Source organism: Mustela erminea, chromosome 7 (genome assembly GCF_009829155.1).
Source record: "Mustela erminea isolate mMusErm1 chromosome 7, mMusErm1.Pri, whole genome shotgun sequence".
Lineage (NCBI taxonomy): Eukaryota > Metazoa > Chordata > Mammalia > Carnivora > Mustelidae > Mustela > Mustela erminea.
The window spans coordinates 25899282-25917996 of NC_045620.1; the positions used below are offsets into that span (position 1 = coordinate 25899282).

The window sequence follows — 18715 nt, forward strand, 5'->3', positions numbered from 1 at the left end:
TGGAATTACAAAGGGCGTGAGGAGTCTTGGGCTGATGGGTAAAATCTCTATCCTGATTGTGGTATTTCACGGCATATGTACCATGGTTCCATTTTAAGTATATACACAGATGTATAGTTTTTTTTTTTTTTAAAGATTTTTTTATTATTCATTTGACAGAGATCACAATTAGGCAGAGAGGCAGGCAGAGAGAGAGGAAAGGAGGCAGGTTCTCTGCTGAGCAGTGAAGCCTGATCCCAGGACCATGAGCTGAGCCGAAGGTAGACGCTTTAACCCACTGAGCCACCCAGATGCCCCGATGTATAGTTCTTTTAAAAGGCAGGTGTGGTAGCGGTTGTTAGAACGCATTTGGGAGTTTCAGCTGAATGATACTTCAGCACACCCCTGCCATGGGACCCACAGCAGGCTACCTCAAGCACAGACACCTTGGTTACATCCTCTGTAAAAGGGGGACTAATAACAGAACAAGCCTTAGAGGATCATATTCGGGAGTAAATGGGCCAACACGTGGAAAGCGGAACAGCCTCTGAGCACTGGGAGAATTCCATGAACAGCACCCTGCACCATTCTCACTGCGGTTGAAGAAACAGAGGTGTGGAGTCGGAGGGGGTGGGGTTACAATAGGCAACTGTTGTTTTTGTTTGCTTGGCATCCCTTACTGTGGGAAATTGTTCTTTCCACACATTCCAAGGGATTTGGGTGGGGCTAAAACTCACAGTATCCAATATCCTTGGAGAATGTAGCCTGTAAACAGAACTGTCCTGGATATAGTGACTGGTCCAAGATGTGCAAACGGTAATCCAAGCTGGGCCCATCAGAAACCTCTGGGATTTACCTCTATAAAATACACTGAAGTAGGGAAGGAGAGACCTTTTTCCTCTAGGCTTTCCAAGCTGGCTAGTGTAAGCCCAGAGTGATCTGTGACATGCCCTCACCACCTCCTCACAGGGAAGATTTTTGGCAAAGGAGCAGAATGAGCCAGAGAAAAGAACAGTGGAGAAAGACTCCTAAGGCTACTCCTTAAGCCCCCAGATCTATCCAGATCTGAAACCAAACCACTTCTTTCCTTGATGACTTACCAACCAATCAAGTTCCCTTAGCACATAAACCAGTGTGACCTGTTTCTATTTGAAGGACTCTTAGATGACAGAGAGCTGAAGTGAGTTGGCAGTAAAATATTGGAGCTGAGAATCTAAAACCAGGTCTCAGTGCTACCAAAGCTCACACGTGACGGCCTTTCCCACTTGTGGGAGCGGGGCAGATGCTTGTGATTCAGGAGAGAGGGACTGGGCAGATGGGAGAGGTTCTGGATGTGTACCACACAGGGGAACGACAGTGGCGGAGCCCTAGAAAGCCTGACGGGAGAATGAGTTTTGAGGGAAACCCCTCGGCTCAACCCGTTTGGGGAAGTTGTCTCACCTCAGGCTCCTAACCCTTGCAAGAGATTCCGGAGACATGACAACAGGACAATGGCATATTTATTTACAATTGGACCAAAAAAAGGCATACAGGCATCTTTTAATTAAAAATAATAATGACGATGATTAAAAAAGTCAGAAAAGTTGATGATGTTTGAACCCTTGGTGAGGAGTCCATTTCCCTATTCCCCCCCCAAAAGAAATCTCTGAGGGAAAAAATCCGAGATTTGAGTGAACAAAAGCCTGCAATATCGTTCTCTGCTGTTTGGGTTCCCTTTTCTCCAACCCGATTCTTGGTGGACACCGCCTGGCAATACGGAGTCACTGAGAGCAAGGTTGAGAAGTTCACTGGTTTGATTGGTGGAGGGGGTGGGGGCTGCTGGGGGGAATCTGGAGTTGGGGTGCAGGGTGTTAAGGGGGTGGGGTGTGTTCCTAGCTTAGCCAACATCCTGAGCTTTGTCTCGTGGCGGGAGTACCGAAGGGGCCGAAGCAAGGATAATCCCAGGGTGGGTTTGGTCTTTGCAACTTCAGAACAAATGTCTGGGACATGCACAGGGTGGGCAGGGGGATGGGCGCCGACCAGAGGAGGCAGGCTTGCCACCTTAGCTCCCTTTCTAACTTGGCTCCTTGCCTATTCCTGGGAATTGGGGACAGAGCGACAGAACAGACCTTTTATCTCCCTTCCCACGAGCGGTTTTCTGGATGTCTCCCAAAGGAGGCAAGAATCCCATGGGAGGTGGAGGGGACAGGGCTGGCTAGAGCTGGGTGTGAGCATTGAGGCTAGGGGACGTCACGGGGAGAACGCCTCTCCCCAGCCACCTAAAGGAGGGCATGTGGGGTCTCCCAGCCTTGCTCTGCCCTGGAAGCGGGAGAGGAGAGGGCCCGCCACCAGCAAACTTTGCAAAGAGCAGCAACCCCCCTGAGGAAAGTACTGGGGAGCAATCCTGAGGGGTGAGGACCCTCATTCCAGACAGACACGTGGATGCTTGGCTTGACTCTGTGAATACTTGGCCCTGGACCCAGGGTTTCTTGGCACGAATAGTTCACTGCAAGTCTCTTCTCTGGTCCAGCCAACTCCCACTGCTCTGAGCAGGGGTGAGTCCTGCTGTCCCGGGGCACGCGGCCCCGAGCACTTCCAAGGGATTTTCCTTGGAGCAACCAAGACTTGGTCGACCTGGAGGCCTGGCTGGAAGCCCTGCCTTAGGCCACCCAGGGAGGGGGCTGGGGGAGAGAGAAGAGTGAGGGGCAGGGCTGGTAGAGGCTGGTTGGCACTGAGGATGCGTGTCCGAGCCAGAGCTGTGCTTTGTCGCGGCATCAATGGCGAGCACGGGCCGTGAGAGGCTCGGGAACCTCACCGAAGCCCCAGAAGGCCAGGCATTTCCTCTTCCAGTTAATCGTGGGGTGGCCAACAGCCTGAGGAACTGAGGTGGAGACAGTGACCAAAACCCAGTGTCTTGGTGATTTATCCATCCTGGATCCATGTGTTAAAAAAACTAAGGAGAAAACCCCCAACCAAAAAAATAAACCTGAATAAACAGGTCTGAGAGTTCCTGCTGGAGGGAACTTTCTTAGCACTGAAGAAAAAACCACCCACAAAAAACTCATCCCCCACAGAACTGGAATAAAATGATGAAGGAAAGTCCAAGATTTATCTACAGGCCCTCCCACGCCCACGCAGCCCCAGGATCCAGGAACACCGTGCCAGGAGTTATATTCCAAACGAGCACGAGTTATTTTATTGGCGTGCCTGCAGTTCCCCACGCAGAGAGTGGCTTCCTGTCCATGGACGGAGGGGGCCTGGCCACGTCCACCCCATCAGTCTATCTTCACAGCAGCGTAGATCTTGCGGACAAACATGTAGGCTGCGTAGAAGCCGATGGTGCCCGTGAGAAGCCAGAAGGACAGGACCATGAGGGCCGTGTAGCCAAAGTACAGGAGAGAGGGGATGAACTCAACGATGTCCAGCTGGGGCACGAGTGGAGAGAGAAAGGGGTGTGGGGGGGACACTTAGTGCCAGCCTACCATGGCCACCAGGGGTGCCCCCGCCCCAACCTTCTCACTGATCTTTTGGCGAAGCTAAAGCCTGGGAAGGGGAAGGGGCTCACTCCCAGTGGGCAGTGAGGGGCCGCCAGAGCTCACGGCCACGGCAAGCCTTCGTCGGCACCCGGGCCCATGCATTGCTTCCAGTGCTTGTGACCCCCATAGCAGATGGGGCACAGCGGGGTCCAACCACACCCACAGTTACCCAACTAGGAAGCAAAAGGACATGGGATTTCAGACTGGGGCTGGAGGGCTGGGGGAGGTCCAGGACCCAATTCCACTGACTCGGTCCATTTCTGCCCTGTGTGGGGAGCAGGGTACAGGACTCTTCCTGGAGACAGGCCTGGGAGCTCACTGGGAAATGGGGGGGGGGGGGCTCCAGGGGGCGGGGCCAGAAGGCCTTAGGCAGGAAGGGCCACAGCTGTATCACTTCTTCACCCTCCACAATCCCCAGAACAGCACAGCGACATTCCTGGAGGGCTGGAGCGGCAGCCAGGGAGGGGAGGGAGGAGAGAGAGGAGAGGCATCCAAGGCTCCCAGCTTAAGGAGCGGAGAGCCACCGTAAGGCAGCCTACAGTCCTCGCCTCCTGAGAACACTTCCGTCACTGTGGTTAACATCTCCCAGGGGTTGCATCTGGGAGCACATGGGACTGCTCTGTCAAGGGTAGCGGCTTGGCAGAGACACCAGGACCTGGGCTGTGCTGGTGTTTGCTGAGCTAACTGGAGTGAGGCTGGAACCATGGTCTCAAGATGTGCTTGGCACACCAGGGCCCGAGTGGGGACTATGCCAGGACTCGTGGACAGACACATGGTCACAAATGTCAGGAGCTCAGAGGAAATCAATAAAGACCTTCTCCCCAACGTCAAATATCCTCAAGCCAGGAGATGAAGGCCATGTTTTCAGGCTCAACCCTCCCATTTCACAAGCTTTCTCAGGGCTGGAGAAGGGGTGAGGGAGGTAGGGGACAGGGCAGTGGTAAACCCAGTGGTGAAACTGGGAAAGGGACAAGGCAAACAGGCATGGCCAGAAAGGCTCTTAGAATTCCACAGGCCAAGGCTGTCATTTTACAGTCAGGCTCTGGGACACAGGGTGGAGGTTTTTAGAACAGAGAGGAAAGACTGGGCACAGGGAGGAAGAAGGACAGGAGGTTTTGATAGGACCCTGGGGGGCAATACTGGAGGCCATGTAGCTAGGTTTTCTTTGCTCGACACTATCTCCCATCTTCCATCTTCCTGAGGTTTTGGGGTACCTACTCCCTGCTCTGCGGTCCTGTTGGGGCTGTCAGCTTTAATACAACACCTATGCTGGGTAGCTGATGAGAGCAGACCATCCCGTTGGACCTGTGTAACAGTGCGGGATGGCGTGTAACCTGGTCTGAGCAGCTTCCCTGGGACTGATCACCTGACAGTAGAGGAAGGATGTTCTTCTAGCTCTAGGGCTGTGAGGTTGGAAAAAGAAGACTCTAGGGCTGCCCCGGCATCTTTCCACTCTGAGGCAAGGTCCTGCATGCAGATTAAAGCCAAGAAAACACATATCCAACATCCTTTGAAATGCTGGATTTAACTATGCCTAAAGCTAGAACTCCGGCTTCTTCAACTTTCCAGGTATAGCAGTCAATACATTCTCTTTTTGCTTAAGCCAGCTGATACTCAGTTTTAGTCGCTTTTTACTCAAGAGTTCTGATGAATATGGGTTACAGAGGAGGGAAATTAGATTTGTTCTGGATGATTCTAGGACTGAGACTATGGCCTAAAGACAGAAGTGACAGCGGGGCGGGTTTCAGTGTGATCAAGGAAGACCTCTGTAACGACAGGAGCTAGCCAAAGAGCAGGAGCATGCCAGGAGGGGGTATCTCCTGTCACCGGATGTGCCAGAGCAGGGGTCAGCGAACTTTTTCTCCAAGGGCCAGATTATACAGAGTTCAGGTTTTGTCGGCCACGTGGCCTCTGTCACAACCATGCTACGCTGCCACTAACGTGTGAGAGCAGCCGCAGATGTATGTAAATGAACGAGCATGGCTGTGTTCCAGCCACACCTCATTTACAGAAACAGGCCCACCAGCACACGGGCTCGAGTTTGCTGACTGCTGAGCTCCGCGATCCCTTGCTGGGACAGCTGGAGAACAGGGGCACAGTCAGCAAACCGGAAGCAGGGCTGAAGCACCACCTCGAGATGACCCACACCGTCCTCTCTAACCTGACCGTTTTGCGAGAGGGCATCCCAAGCTCCCACCACCTGGCCCGTGACTCTGGTTTGGGAACACAGCCTGGCCGCAAACAGAGGACCGCCTCTCTTTGGGTTCTGGAGACCCGAAGCACAGTGGGGGAGACCATCTTCAGTGGCACCCCTGGGAGGGAGGGGTCCACCACAGGGAGCCTATACTCCTCTCAGGGGCTCACGTGGCTTACGTGTCACCTGTGGACCTACCACAACGAGCATGGCGAGCGGGGAGTGCTGTATTCTTACTCACTCGGCTCTTGGGGGCAGCAAGCTCTGTGGGTATACCCGAGTTCCTAAAGGTGCTAAAGGTGCTTTCAGTACTTTTTGCTTCTGTCTTTATGAACTCCTTCTCATCTACTTTCTTTGTTATTTCATGTTATTGCTCTTTTTCCTAACCCAAGGAATGTACGACATTTCCAGTCTCTCTCATTTCTTATGAATAGCAAGCACTGTAAGGTGAGAGATCTCCTTTAAGTTCTGCTTTGGCTGTATCTCGTAGGTTTTGCTGCAGTATTCTCACTGTCCTTTATCGTAAGGCTTTTGTCCCTCAAAACACACGGATCCTCTCTGTCCTAAAAAGATGCATGCTCTAGAACAAAATGGCTTTGGTTCTCCCCACTCGTGGCACGAGAGACTCAGACACTTTGGTTTTTCCCCAGCACCCTCCTCTCCCCCAGCCTGCCCTGAGAGGGCTGGGGGCCTCCTCACACAGGGCCGTACCTTGTTAACAAAGTAAAAGATGGCATAGACGAGGACGTAGAAGGCAGATCCCCCGGAGACTAGGAAATTCCTCCACCACCAGCGGTAATCCTGAAGAGGAAAAAAAGCAGAGTCATTTTCTCCAGGTGTAATCTCTTCCCGAAGGTTCATGGTTGCCTGAGGAGCTAAAGACCTTAGGCGAGAACAGTAATATTTGAGGTGACGGGAATGTTTTTTATCTGGACTGTGATCGTGGTTACACAACTGTATGCATTTCTAAAAATGCATACAGCAGATGGAGACTAAAAAGGATAAACTCTACTGTTCATCAATGAGATCTCGATTAAAAAAAAAAAAGATCACCGAGGGCCACAGCAAAAGAACAACTAACATTTCCTGAGCAAATGCTCACGACGTGCCAGGCACCATTCTAAGTGCTGTACGTGAATCAGCTCGTTCACTCCTTTAGTAGGCCCATCAGGCCCTATTGCTGCCGTGTCACATGATGAGGGATGGAAGGCACAGAGAAGTTACGAAACTGCCCAACCACAGCTACTAACGGAGAAGCCAGGGTTTTAGCACCAGCTGTGTGTCCCAGAGCCCGTATCGAGGGGCCCTGCCAAGAGCTAGTGCCCAGAGGGAGGGAAGGCCACCCAATCTGCATCAGCTACTGGAGAAGCCACTACTGGAGTGGACTTTGTACTGACAATCTACCGTCCTTCTCTCATGTTGCTGTGACTACTGCACGTGACTATGCTGTGAGGTAGGGATCAACTCCAGTCTACAGCTGAATAAAGCGAGGCTTAGCGAAGTGAAGTGATGGACTTGCCCAAGAGCTCATAGCCAGAGGAAGGAGGCCCACCTGGGAAACCCAGGCAGCTTCAATGACCCATTCAATGCAGGCCCCAGCTCTCCTCACCCCCAAATCCCGGCCCCACTCCCCTCACCTCTGCACAGAGCTGGAAGTACACCATGACGATGCTGATTTGTGAACATGACACCACCAGGATGATGAAGACAAGGAACAGGAAGCCAAAAAGGTAATAGAACTGATTCTCCCAGATGGCCTGTGGACACATCACAGCTGGCCTTCAGCTTGGCCTGCCTTCATGCAGCATACACTGCCTGCTCTCAGAAAACCACCCTGCAGTTATGACTACCACACCAGCTGCCACCAGGGCAGGGCACCATCATGATATCACTGGGGTCTGTGGGCCTGGCATGTGGCTCTGACGGCCCCTTTCTCTGGGTGAGCCAGGCTGTTCTTAGGGAGCGGCTGGGGCATGGGTGACCCTGCAATGGGTGGGCCCCAGCCTGAACTCAACAGCTTGTGGAAAACAATGAATCCCGCCCCAATCAAAATCACACAGTGGCCACCACCAGGACAGCCTCCTGCATGCTACGTCAGGCGCTACATGCTTTATGTGCATCCATCTCCAAATGTAAGTCTATACAAGTGTGGCCATTTATAGGTGAGGAAGCCAAGGCTCAGAGAGGCTGGTGATTCATTCGCTCAGGGTCCCACAGAATAAGGTGGCCTCCTGGGGTGGGGGGGCAGGCAGCCAACCCATCCTCTGACCCTTTCTTAGGCAGGGCTGGGTGGGGCAGGCCACTGAGCCAGGTCAGCAGGCACAGGTGTCTTTGAGAAGCGCTTCTGCCAACTTCCACCTTGGCAGGGCTGGGCAGGGGTCAGCATCATCATGACAGCCACTATTTAACAAGTACTGCCTGAATGCCAAGCATGTGCCTCTTCTGGAAATTCCCACTCCAGCCTCACGGTGATCTAGAGAATTAGGAATCATTCCCCCTACTTTCCTAAGAGTTCTGAGTAGCAGACCAAGATGTGTGGGGACCTGGAACTCAAAGCCGAGGCCGCAGGATGAACAATGGTGGAGTCTGGCTGCAAGGCTACCGAAGCAGCTCCTACTTCCTACACCAGACCCCCCACACATGTGGCCTATCTCATGTTTCCTTCCAAGCCATCCCGAGGGGCGGGACTGTCAATCCCATTTTGGGGTGATGAGTGGGGACCCCGAGAGGCGAAAGGGCCCGTCTGAAATCTCACAGGTGGTAAGAGGCAGAGCACATGAGCAGAGGGACAGGGATCAGGCTAATGCACAGGGCAGGGGAGCGTCCCCACCAACCCTGTGGGCTGACCCAGCCCTGGAGAGAAGCGGTACTTACGCTGAAGATGAAGAAAAGCTCGATGAACATGGCACCGAAGGGCAGGATCCCAGCCATGAGAATGCTGCAGCACAAGGGGAGGGTTAACGCCGCCAGGAGACCCAGGCCACTGAGGGACCCGGGCTCCTCCCAGGCGGCCCGGAGGACGGTGCGCACACAGCTGTGGTGGTTCTAGCTCCCTGGCATGCTTTCGTACCATACAGCCTCCTGAGAGGGTGGCAAGGTGGGCACCATTCTCCCCATTTTATTGATGGGGAAACTGAGGTACAGAGAGGTAGGTAAGTTGCCTAGATCTGAGCGATGGTCTTAACCTGCCTCACCTGCATTCTTCCACCCCTTCCTTCCCTGTCCCGGTTCCTATGACAACACCAAGTCTGGCTACAACTTGGTCCTCTTGAACCTGGAGTGAAGTTAAATTTTCATGAAGTCTACTAGAGCCTGCTGGAGCTGCTGAACATCAGTCACAACAACCCCGGGGGAGGGGACCCGTTCCATGTCCTCCCAAGGAAATGGCTGAGGGCAGCATTGGCCTTGGCCCTGCTGGAGACTCACCCGACAAACCGGTTCATGTACCATCGCTGTTCAGGGATCTGCCGGGGAATCTGGTTGGTGCGCACGGGGTTGTCATACGGCTGCTTGCGGAAGCCGAAGTAGTAGCCCAGGTAGACAAGGGGCAGGGAGATCCCAAACCACATGCACAGCAGGGCCACCATGGTGGGGAAGGGCACCTGCGGGCACAGCGCCATGAGTCACCTCCCATAAGGCCCAGGGGTTGTGCAGGGGGGAGAGGGACCCATTGGGTCCCAAAGAAGGAGGGCCACCATGGTGGGGAAGGTCCTGCAGACACACCCCACCCCCTTCAAGGTTCCTGGCCAGAACCTCCTGGGACTGAGTCAGCCCTGGGGAAAAGCAGAGGGCAGATGGAGGACCATTTGGGTTATGAGGTGGAGAAGGAACCACGGCATCCCAGAGGAGCTTGTCAGCCAGGGAGGAAGTAGAGAAAGAACAAAGAAGGACCAAGAACATGAGGGGGAGATGAGGCCAGAATGAAGGAGAATTAGGTGGTATGTGAACTGGAGACAAAAGGGCAAAAACACAAGTGTACAAATCGTATGTTCCCAGTTTTGTTAAAATAATACATCATAAATATACTATGAAGTAAAAAAAAAAAAGCAGGTTACAAAACTGTATGTAGGGCGCCTGGGTGGCTCAGTGGGTTAAGCCACTGCCTTCGGCTCAGGTCATGATCTCAGGGTCCTGGGATCGAGTCCCACATCGGGCTCTCTGCTCAGCAGGGAGCCTGCTTCCTCCTCTCTCTCTCTGCCTACTTGTGATCTCTCTCTCTGTTGAATAAATAAATAAAATCTTAAAAAAAAAAACCAAAAAACTGTATGTATAAGACTCCATTTTAAGGGGCGCCTAGGTGACTCAGTGAGTTAAGCCACTGCCTTCCGCTCCGGTCATGATCTCGGTCCTGGGATCGAGCCCTGCATTAGGCTCTCTGCTCTGCAGAGAGCCTGCTTCTCCATCTCTCTCTGCCTGCCTCTCTGCCTACTTGTGATCTCTCTCTTTCTGTCAAATAAATAAATAGAATCTTAAAAAAAAAAAAAAAAAAAAGACTCCCATTTTAAGAGAACCACCCCAATATTTATATGTTTATGTGTCTACAGAGGGCTGTGGCCAGAAGTTAACAATACTTCCTCAGGGGGGAGGTAGGGGTTAGAACTGACTTTTCATTTGCTTCTTTTCCTGTTCATTTCAGTACTGTTTTTACAAGAATCATGCAAACTGGAGGAAGCGAATTAATATGGGCAAAGTGTTTAGAACAGTACTTACTCCAATGCAAGCATGATATAAATGTTTGCTATTTCATTATAAATTTAAAATTTCAGCATTCTATTTTAAATATAGCTTAAAAGACTGCAAAAATATACTAACGATGTGGACACATCATTAAGATTACAGATTACATCAACTTCTCTGTACTTTCCAAAATTTCTCTGATGAGTATTTATCATGAGTGGTTGGTAACTGGGAAGAAAATGTTGAGAGAGAGAAGGAACAACAGGTAGAAAAGAGGAAGTGAGAAGACCATGACTGTCTTTTCTGAGGGCGACTTCCCAGACTGCTGCAAAGAAGCCTGTCCTCTCGCACCCCAGAAGACCTCTAACAAATGGGCACCTGCAGTGAGGGGAGTGGCTCTACCCGCTAAGGCTCCAGGGCAAAGGCCTGCCCCACCTCCCCTGCAGCCCTGCCAGGGATTGAGGGAGCGGATGGAAAACCCATCTCCCTGCCCCCCACCGAGCTCACAGTCCTACTCAGTGAGTCTTGGGCAGCTGCAGGCAATGACTGGGGCAGGCAGGATCCCTGCACTCAAGGCAGGACAACTTGTGGGGACTGGATCCAAGGGGCAGGGACAAGAGGAGGAGAGCCCTGTTTGGGATACTGACCTAATAAACTCACACCAGGCAGCTTTCCCTTGGCTCAGGCCAAGGGAGATTCCCCAGCTGGCCCCTGGGCTGTGGAAATCTCCCTTTAGAGAAGTGAGCTTTGGCCAGCTCTCTGCAAAAGTGCACAAGAAGGCCAGGGCCGGAGCACGGGCAGCTGGATGGGCAGGGAGGGGGAAACCCCGGGGAGCCCTCAGGCCCCAGGGCTGGGAACGGAACTCCGGGGACTCAAAAAAGGGAAGAGAACAGCAGGAAGTGACCTCCCAGAGTGGGACCCAGCACAGCTGGTACCCCCTTACTTACTGCTCCTGATGAGTGCTTTCCCCAGATGAAGCAATTCAAAACGAAGCAGATGCCAAAAACCACGCCAGGGTAGAGTGTTGCCGTCTGGAAGCAAGGGAGACCAGGCTGGGGTGCTGCCACCTGTTCCAGTGGGGCTCCCAGACTAGAGGCTCTCAACCCTCCTTGTCCATCAGGATCCAGCTCCAGGGTAATTCCTTCCAGAAAGCATCCCCTGAACTGCCCATTCCTTGCCCTCATCCCATTCTGATTATGTACTGTTACCTGGCCAAGGCCTGCTGCCCCCAGAGACTGTGAGCTCCTTGGGAGGAGAGTGTTGTCGTCCCTACCCCCTTCCTATCCGCTGATGTACGCCCAGCATTTAGAACTCAGTAGCTGCTCAATAAACATTTGTTGAATGGGAATGAATAAATACAACTTTTACAAAACACGTATATGTGGATCCCAACAAAAACTGCCTAGAGTGGTGGGTAAGCCTGAACTGTCTTAGGGGTGGCGGGTGCTGGCCTCCACACACATCAGCTCACCTAATCCTATGGGCCAGATGGAAAGGATTATCATTATTTGCTTTCATTTATTTATTTAAAAATTTTTTTAAAAAAAGATTTTATTTATTTGAGATAGATAGACACAATGAGAGAGGGAACATAAGCCGGGGGAGTAGGAGGAGGAGAAGCAGGCTCCCCACTGAGCAGGGAGCCTGATGCAGGGCTTGATCCCGGGATACCGGGATCATGACCTGAGCCGAAAGCAGATGCTTAACAACTGAGCCGCCAGAGGCCCCTCATTATTCCCTTTTAAAGAAGAGGACACTGGGGCCCCCGGGTGGCTCAGTCAGTATAACGTCTGACTTTGGCTCAGGTCATGATCCCAGGGTCCTGTGATGGAGCCTCACACTGGGCTCCTTGGGGAGTCTGCTTCTCTGTTTCCCTCTGTGCTCTCGCTCTCTCTCAAGTAAATAAATAAAATCTTAAAAAAAAAAAAGAAAGAAAAAGAAGAGGACACTGAGGTCCAGCAGTGTTAAATACACACTCCAACTTCACAGTTAAGGAAGAATCAGGGGCTCAAACACAAGCAGTCTGAGCCCAGAGGCCAAGCCCCGGCCCACTGAGCTATATTCTGTCCAGTCAATCTCTTCGGCTGGGGCCCAGGCACACAGAACCGAAGCCCCAGACCTACAGGAGCTTCCTTCACTGCTAGGGCTGCCTGAGCATCCAGGAGGGCCACTGACCACGATGCCTGAGGCTCCCTGCAAGCTGGCACTCGGCCTCCAACGTCAACTTCACCTTTTGCCCACAGCTCTCCCACACCCAGTAACTGGCTGCCGCTCCTGCATGTCGCTGTCCCTGGGCTGGTGCAGGCAGAGTGAGCACCGTCTCAGGGTATCTGCTGCCTGAGTGCTAATGCTGTGTCTAGGGCCTTCTGTGCAGTCTCCTTCCATCTACAAAACCCCTGAAAGGTAGGTGTGACCATCCCCCACTGGAGAGATGGGGAAACTGAAAAAGGACAGAGCCAGGACTAGGATCTAGGAGATTCCAGAACCCCAGGCTGCCCTGCTGGCTGCTTCGGTCCATCTAAAACCCTCCTCTTCAAAGCCCAGCTCAAATGTCATTTCCTCCCTGCCTGCACGGTCCTGCTTTACTCTGCTGTGTCTAGCAGGGCGTCTGTCGGCCCTCCTAGCAGGAATTTATAGACTGGACATCGTGCTGTCCACACAGCACAATGAGTGAGAACAGGAGAAGAGTTCCAGTGAGGCAGACAGAGCCACAAATGGAGACCCACCTCCATGGCACTACTTGTAGGCACGAGGCTCTACCTAGGCTCCTCTGGGGTGCCAAGGAGGACAAAGAAGTCAGAATGGGGGGAGGAGGGGAGGTGGCTTCTAGAGGGTGACGCTAAGACGTAAAGGATGAGGTAAGGGGAGTGAAGGAGCGGTGTGTCCATACAGAGGGGAAGACAGAGGCCAGAGGAGAGATGAGCAGTGAGAGGTCCGCATCACTGCGGGCCACAGCAATGCCCAGAGCACCAGGGAAGGGTCAGAATCTTGCAGGGACACCAGGGACGCCTAGGGTCTAGGCAAGAGGCAAAAATGCCCAAAACCTGGGCAAGAGTTCTAGAGCCAGAGCTGCAGCGGGGAGGAAACCTGTTGTCTGAGAGGCGGTGGGCAGAAGGGAGTAGGAGGCAAGGAAGCAACCCAGTGGTCTGGCCTGGGGGTCCTGGTGAACGCTGCCACCACCAGAAGCAAGGAGGAGGTGTGGGGCAAAGAGGCGGGGTGTGGCATGGGGCCTGCGGAGGGAGGTCCTGGGGTACCTGTGGGAGGCCTCCCAGGGAAGAGCTGTATAGGGTATTGCCTGGGTTCCACACCTCTGTAGATCCCTGGCTCTTGTGTGCCTGAAGATGCCCGATGCATCAACAATTCAGGGCCTTTCTTTGCTTCTTCCAGAAAAGCCACCTTTGCAGCTCTTCTAGTGAGGACTTTATGCCAGGGTTGTGGCAGCCGGAACTGAAACAGCCTGGGCTCCCCTGGGGCTTTCAACAGAGTAGGAATGGTTTCAGGACCACTCCTAAAGGGTCTTCCAGTCTGACACAAGGGTTTCTCGTGGCTTTAGGGCCTCCTTGTCTGGGATAGGGTCAGGGTCATGGCTCCCTGGGAGGTAGGGTCAAGTCCCAGGCTTCTGCCAGTTTCTGTGGTCTTTTCTGTTGCCAGAAACTCTCCCGACCACCAGGAGGACAGAGAAGGACAGAAGCTGTCCTCCCTGAAGAGGAAATGGAGGCACCCAAGTCTGAAGACAGGCTGAAAGCAACCTGGGCCTGGCTTCTTCTGCCCTGGGCAGGTGGTTCTCTCTACTCCACTGGGCAGGGTGTCCTCCCAGCAGCCCTGCTGATCAGTTTCTGGCTTTAAACTCTGACACCAAGGCTTGGTGTCAAATCCTGTTATTCTGAATCTCCTATTTCTTCTCTTATTTTAGCCAACAAACAACATAGGCTAAAAACCACCGAAATTCAATCCCCTCTTCTTATGGATACAGCGGCAAGGGCCCTCAGAGGTCCCAAGGTGCTTGTGGTGGGAACGCAGCATTCCCTCCCCTTGGGTGTGTGACCCCCCAACCCCATCCTCTGGTCCTCTATACCTCTGATCCTAAACCCCACCACAGACCACCCACACTGCTGAGAAGCCCAGGAAGAAGCTTCTCAGCTCCACACCAACACTGGGAGGAGGTTAGGATGCTTACACAGAAGGCTCCTTTCTTCCACCGATGGCCTTTCAGAGTACGGTACAGCCGGCCAGCAGCAAATCCACCGAACACCCTGTGGGGGAATGGTAGGGAGCCACACCAGGGAGATTTGTTAGTTCAAGGGCAGGCTGCCTGGGCAAGCCCCGGAGTTCACTCAGACACACCTACCCCATGAACATGAAGAGGAAGCAGGCCGTGGTCATGAGAGCTCCCCGGCTGGAGGGCGACAACATCCCAAGCATGGCCACGACTGTGGAGGGAGAGGGAGAAGAGAGACAGGGCGGCTGATGGCCAGGGTCCCAGGGCCCCGGCCCCCATCCCAGGCTGGTACTCAGGGCCCAGGGCAGATGAGGCTTGATGAGGTTCCCTCTTCCCTTGGCCTTTCTGACAGCATACTCCCTCGCTCTCTACAGGAGAAGATCGGTCTTAGCCAGGGTTCACAGGAGAGCAGCAGCTGCCAGGTGCTGGCTGGCCACACGTTCCCTGCAGCTTCCAGCCCACAGAACACTTGCAACTGGCCAGCACAGAGCTCAGACCATCACAGATGCCTGCTCACTGCACCTGCCTTCTCGGCCCTGCGACGAGTGGGGGGTGCTGCTTATCCAGTTCTCAAATGAGCAAACAGGTTCGCAGAGGTCAAGGGAGGTGTCCAAAGTCACAAAGCCCAGCGGCGTGAGCCTGAGATACAAACTTAGGCAGATGCACTGCTAAGAGATTAGGTCTTAAATGTTCTCATCACAAGAAAAAAAAGCATGTAACTATGTGCGGTAATGAATGTTAACTAAACTTACCACTGTGATCATTTCACCATATATACACACAGCAAACTGTTGTACTGTACACCTTACATAGTGTTATGTGTCAATTAAAAAGTAGTTTAAATGGTAAAAAAAGTTTTTTAGGCAGACTGACTTCAGAACTGTCTATAATTACTATATATTAGGGTTTGGGGGGTTGTTTTCTGAGAAAACACCTGGTGCTGACTTGTGTAAGTCACTTAAAGCCTGACTGCCGAGGGAGGCCAACCTCACAGCACTGGCGTGTGGTTTTGCTGAGAGTGGACGTGGGAGGCGAACCACAGTGCTGGAGCGCCCCGAGGTGCAGCCAACCACCAGAGCCTGGTGTTGAGAGGACCCGGCCCTCCTGCTGGCATAGATGACTCTGTCTGGCCCAGTGGTGCAGACCTGCCCCGTTCTCCAGGGGCAGGAGGCCACCTCTCTGAGACTCAGGCCTGTGCTCTCTGGTGACAGGACCCCACTGCTAGCCCCAGCAGGCCCACTCACAGATGACGATGAGGATCATACAGAAGAGCTGAATGCCTGAGCCCAGGAGGGAGCTGAGGATCATGGGGTACTGGGGGGGCCTGAAGACATCTCCGTGTACCAGCTTCCACCCAGACTCTTCCATGGTGTCTTCCTGCAGCAAAGGGCCAGAAGTGAGGCTGCTTCTTGGGGCCCAGAGGACGCAGCTCCTGCAGGGACCCACGCCCCCGGACTAGGGCTGAGGGTCCTTTGGGTGTCAGCCAGCCTCCACTCTGACCTGAGAGTACACGACATGACAAAGTACTCCCCAGAGAAATGTCACACGGAAAAGGAGGGCACAAACATGAGGCTTACAGCTACATAAAAGGCAAAACTCCTCCCCAAATTCCATAAGCCTTGTGCATGGAAAAAGAGTGTAAACATCAGCACACTGAAATGTTAACTGTGAGAGTTTTTCTGAGTGGTGAAATTTAAAAGCAATTTTTTTTAACTTATTATAAAAATAGTATGTGCTCTTATGCAATAAAAAAGTAAAAAAAAATTTTTTGGCACATAGTATGCTTCAAATGAATAAAAAATAATAAATGTTTATAGTAGGGGCGCCTGGGTGGCTCAGTTGTTAAGCATCTGCCTTTGGCTCAGGTCATGATCCCAGGGCTCGTAAGTAAATTCAAAATTAAAAAAAAAAAACAAAGTAGAAAAACACAATTTATACTCCCAGCACTTAATGAGATCATTGTTTTGACACATTTCTTTTAGCTCTTTATGTATGTGTGTGTATATATATATGCATATGTATATATAATTTTTAAACACAAAATTGGAACCAGACCCTATTTATTGCATACTTAGTTATTTTCAGGTGATGTTTGATCATAAGCATTTCCTCATTTCCAATAAATACTCTGCAATTAGTATTTTAATGTCGGTACAACTTTCTATTGTATAACTGCACCATAACATAGCCAATCCACTTTTATGGAATATCAGGCTACATCTAGTTTATTTAAATTATAAATAGAGCTATAATAAATACACCTAGACCAAGTCTTTGGGGGTTCTGATAGTTTCCTTTGGAAAATTCTAAAAGAATGACATCAAAGCAAGTTAACTATTTTATAGTTCATGCTATGTGTAGCCAATACGTAACTTTTCAGGAAACTACAAATTTATACTTGCATGGGTGGCGTGGAAAAGTGCTTAGCTCACATCCACCTTGCTGCCGATGACTACTATACTATATATGACTGATCTGAAGGTCCCAAACTGTCTTCTCATATTGTTTGAATCTGTTTTGGGGTGTGGGGGGGTGGATAACCATCCCTGAGGTAAAAATGTTTTTTCACATGTTCACTTGCCATTTCCTAGTCAGTAAATTTTTTGTTCATTCTTACATTAGAGATTTTGGGACTTTTTAAAACCAGTTCTTTTAACTATTGACTCTTTTTCAAGTTTGTCACACTTTCCTGTCTTATCTATATATTCTGACATGTGGAACAGTTTTTAGATTTTTTTTTTTTTTTTTAAGTAGGCCCAACACCCAACATAGGGCTTGAACTCACGACCCTGAGATTAAGACCTATGTGTTGGGGCGCCTGGATGGCTCAGTGGGTTAAAACCTCTGCCTTCGACTCAGGTCATGATCCCAGAGCCCTGGGATCCAGCCCTGCATCAGGCTCTCTGCTCGGTAGGGAGACTGCTTCCTCCTCTCTCTGCCTACTTGTGATGTCTGTCTGTCAAATAAATAAATAAAATCTTAAAAAAGAAAAAAAAACAACTATGTGTTGTACCAACTGAGCCAGCTAGGCGTCCCCAGTTTCAGATTTTTAATGTTATATTCATTAAGTTTTTTTTTCCTGGGACTTCTCCCATTGCTTTTATGCTTAGAAATTAGAAAGCTTATCCCTCTCATTTTGGGTCATTAAACATTTTTTCCTTTTCAAACTACTCTGTGAAAACACACACACACACACACACACACACACACACACACCACCACCACCACCACCACCACCACCACCACCACCACCACCACCACCACCACCAGCACCACCACCACCCCTTGACCCTTGGTCTGCTAGGCCCAGAGCCCTCCTGCTAGTCTGCCCTCCCTCTCCGAGTCCACCCTCCCCAGCCAAGACCTCGTACAATGTCATCCTCCTTGTTATAGTTGGCGATGTCCTTCCGGAGGGTCCGAATGATGATCATGCTCAGGATGCCTGAAACGAACAGGGTAGGGAGGAAGAGGCCTGAGCACTGCCAACGGAGCCTCCTCGGCCTGGTGTTTCGCTGAGGGACGCTGGCACACCGGGCTTCCTCTGGTGGGCAGTGGGTAGGCAGCTGCCTCAGGCTGTCTGCTGAGCAGAGCTCCACCCCAGCTATCCAGACAAGGGTACATGGAGGGTCATTCCCCTGGCAGGGGAAGGAAAGAGCCACTGGGCTGGGTTTGGGCAGTCAAGGGACACTGCTTTTTATTCCAGGGAGAACAGCACTTTAGCTGCTCCACGTCTTGGTCCACCTGACCTCTGCAGCCTCACTGCCTCCCGGGCTGACCTCCCATGCTGCCCCTGCGTGCTTGCTACTTCTGTCATCAGTTCACAGCCTCCGTGCCCCTACTGGGGCTGCCTCCTGTTCCCTTTGCCCGCGGTGCCCCACTCTGCCCTGCACCTGTTCCCACTTCAACTTACCCCAGGCATCCTTACCTTTCAACACCCCAAAAGGTTCAGAGCCCCCCCCCAACTTGTACCACTACAGCACCCTGTTTCCTCTCCAGGTTAAGACAATGGGCTGTATGACCTCAAGCTAACTTGACCTTTTAGTCTTGGCTCATGGAACTTGAAGGACTGAGAGGTTTAGAAAGGACTTAATAACACAGCAGCTGCCCCTCAGGAAATGTTTAATAAAGAGC

At 51.8% G+C, this 18715-nt stretch overlaps 1 protein-coding gene across 3 annotated transcripts in view; it reads right to left on the reverse strand.

Moving 5' to 3' along the window:
* Positions 1–1460: 1460 nt before the first annotated feature.
* The window catches only part of TM9SF4 (transmembrane 9 superfamily member 4), a 50377-nt gene continuing 33122 nt past the window's right edge, over positions 1461–18715 (reverse strand). For all 3 annotated transcript variants that reach the window (XM_032351019.1, XM_032351020.1, XM_032351021.1), the window contains 10 exons: positions 17956–18026; positions 15829–15961; positions 14714–14795; positions 14543–14618; positions 11313–11396; positions 9115–9290; positions 8563–8626; positions 7326–7445; positions 6400–6489; positions 1461–3383 (listed from right to left, as the gene is read on the reverse strand). In XM_032351019.1, the coding sequence (XP_032206910.1) occupies positions 3234–3383; positions 6400–6489; positions 7326–7445; positions 8563–8626; positions 9115–9290; positions 11313–11396; positions 14543–14618; positions 14714–14795; positions 15829–15961; positions 17956–18026 (1046 nt within the window). In that variant the 3' untranslated portion in view covers positions 1461–3233. The remainder of the gene's footprint in view (positions 3384–6399; positions 6490–7325; positions 7446–8562; positions 8627–9114; positions 9291–11312; positions 11397–14542; positions 14619–14713; positions 14796–15828; positions 15962–17955; positions 18027–18715) is intronic.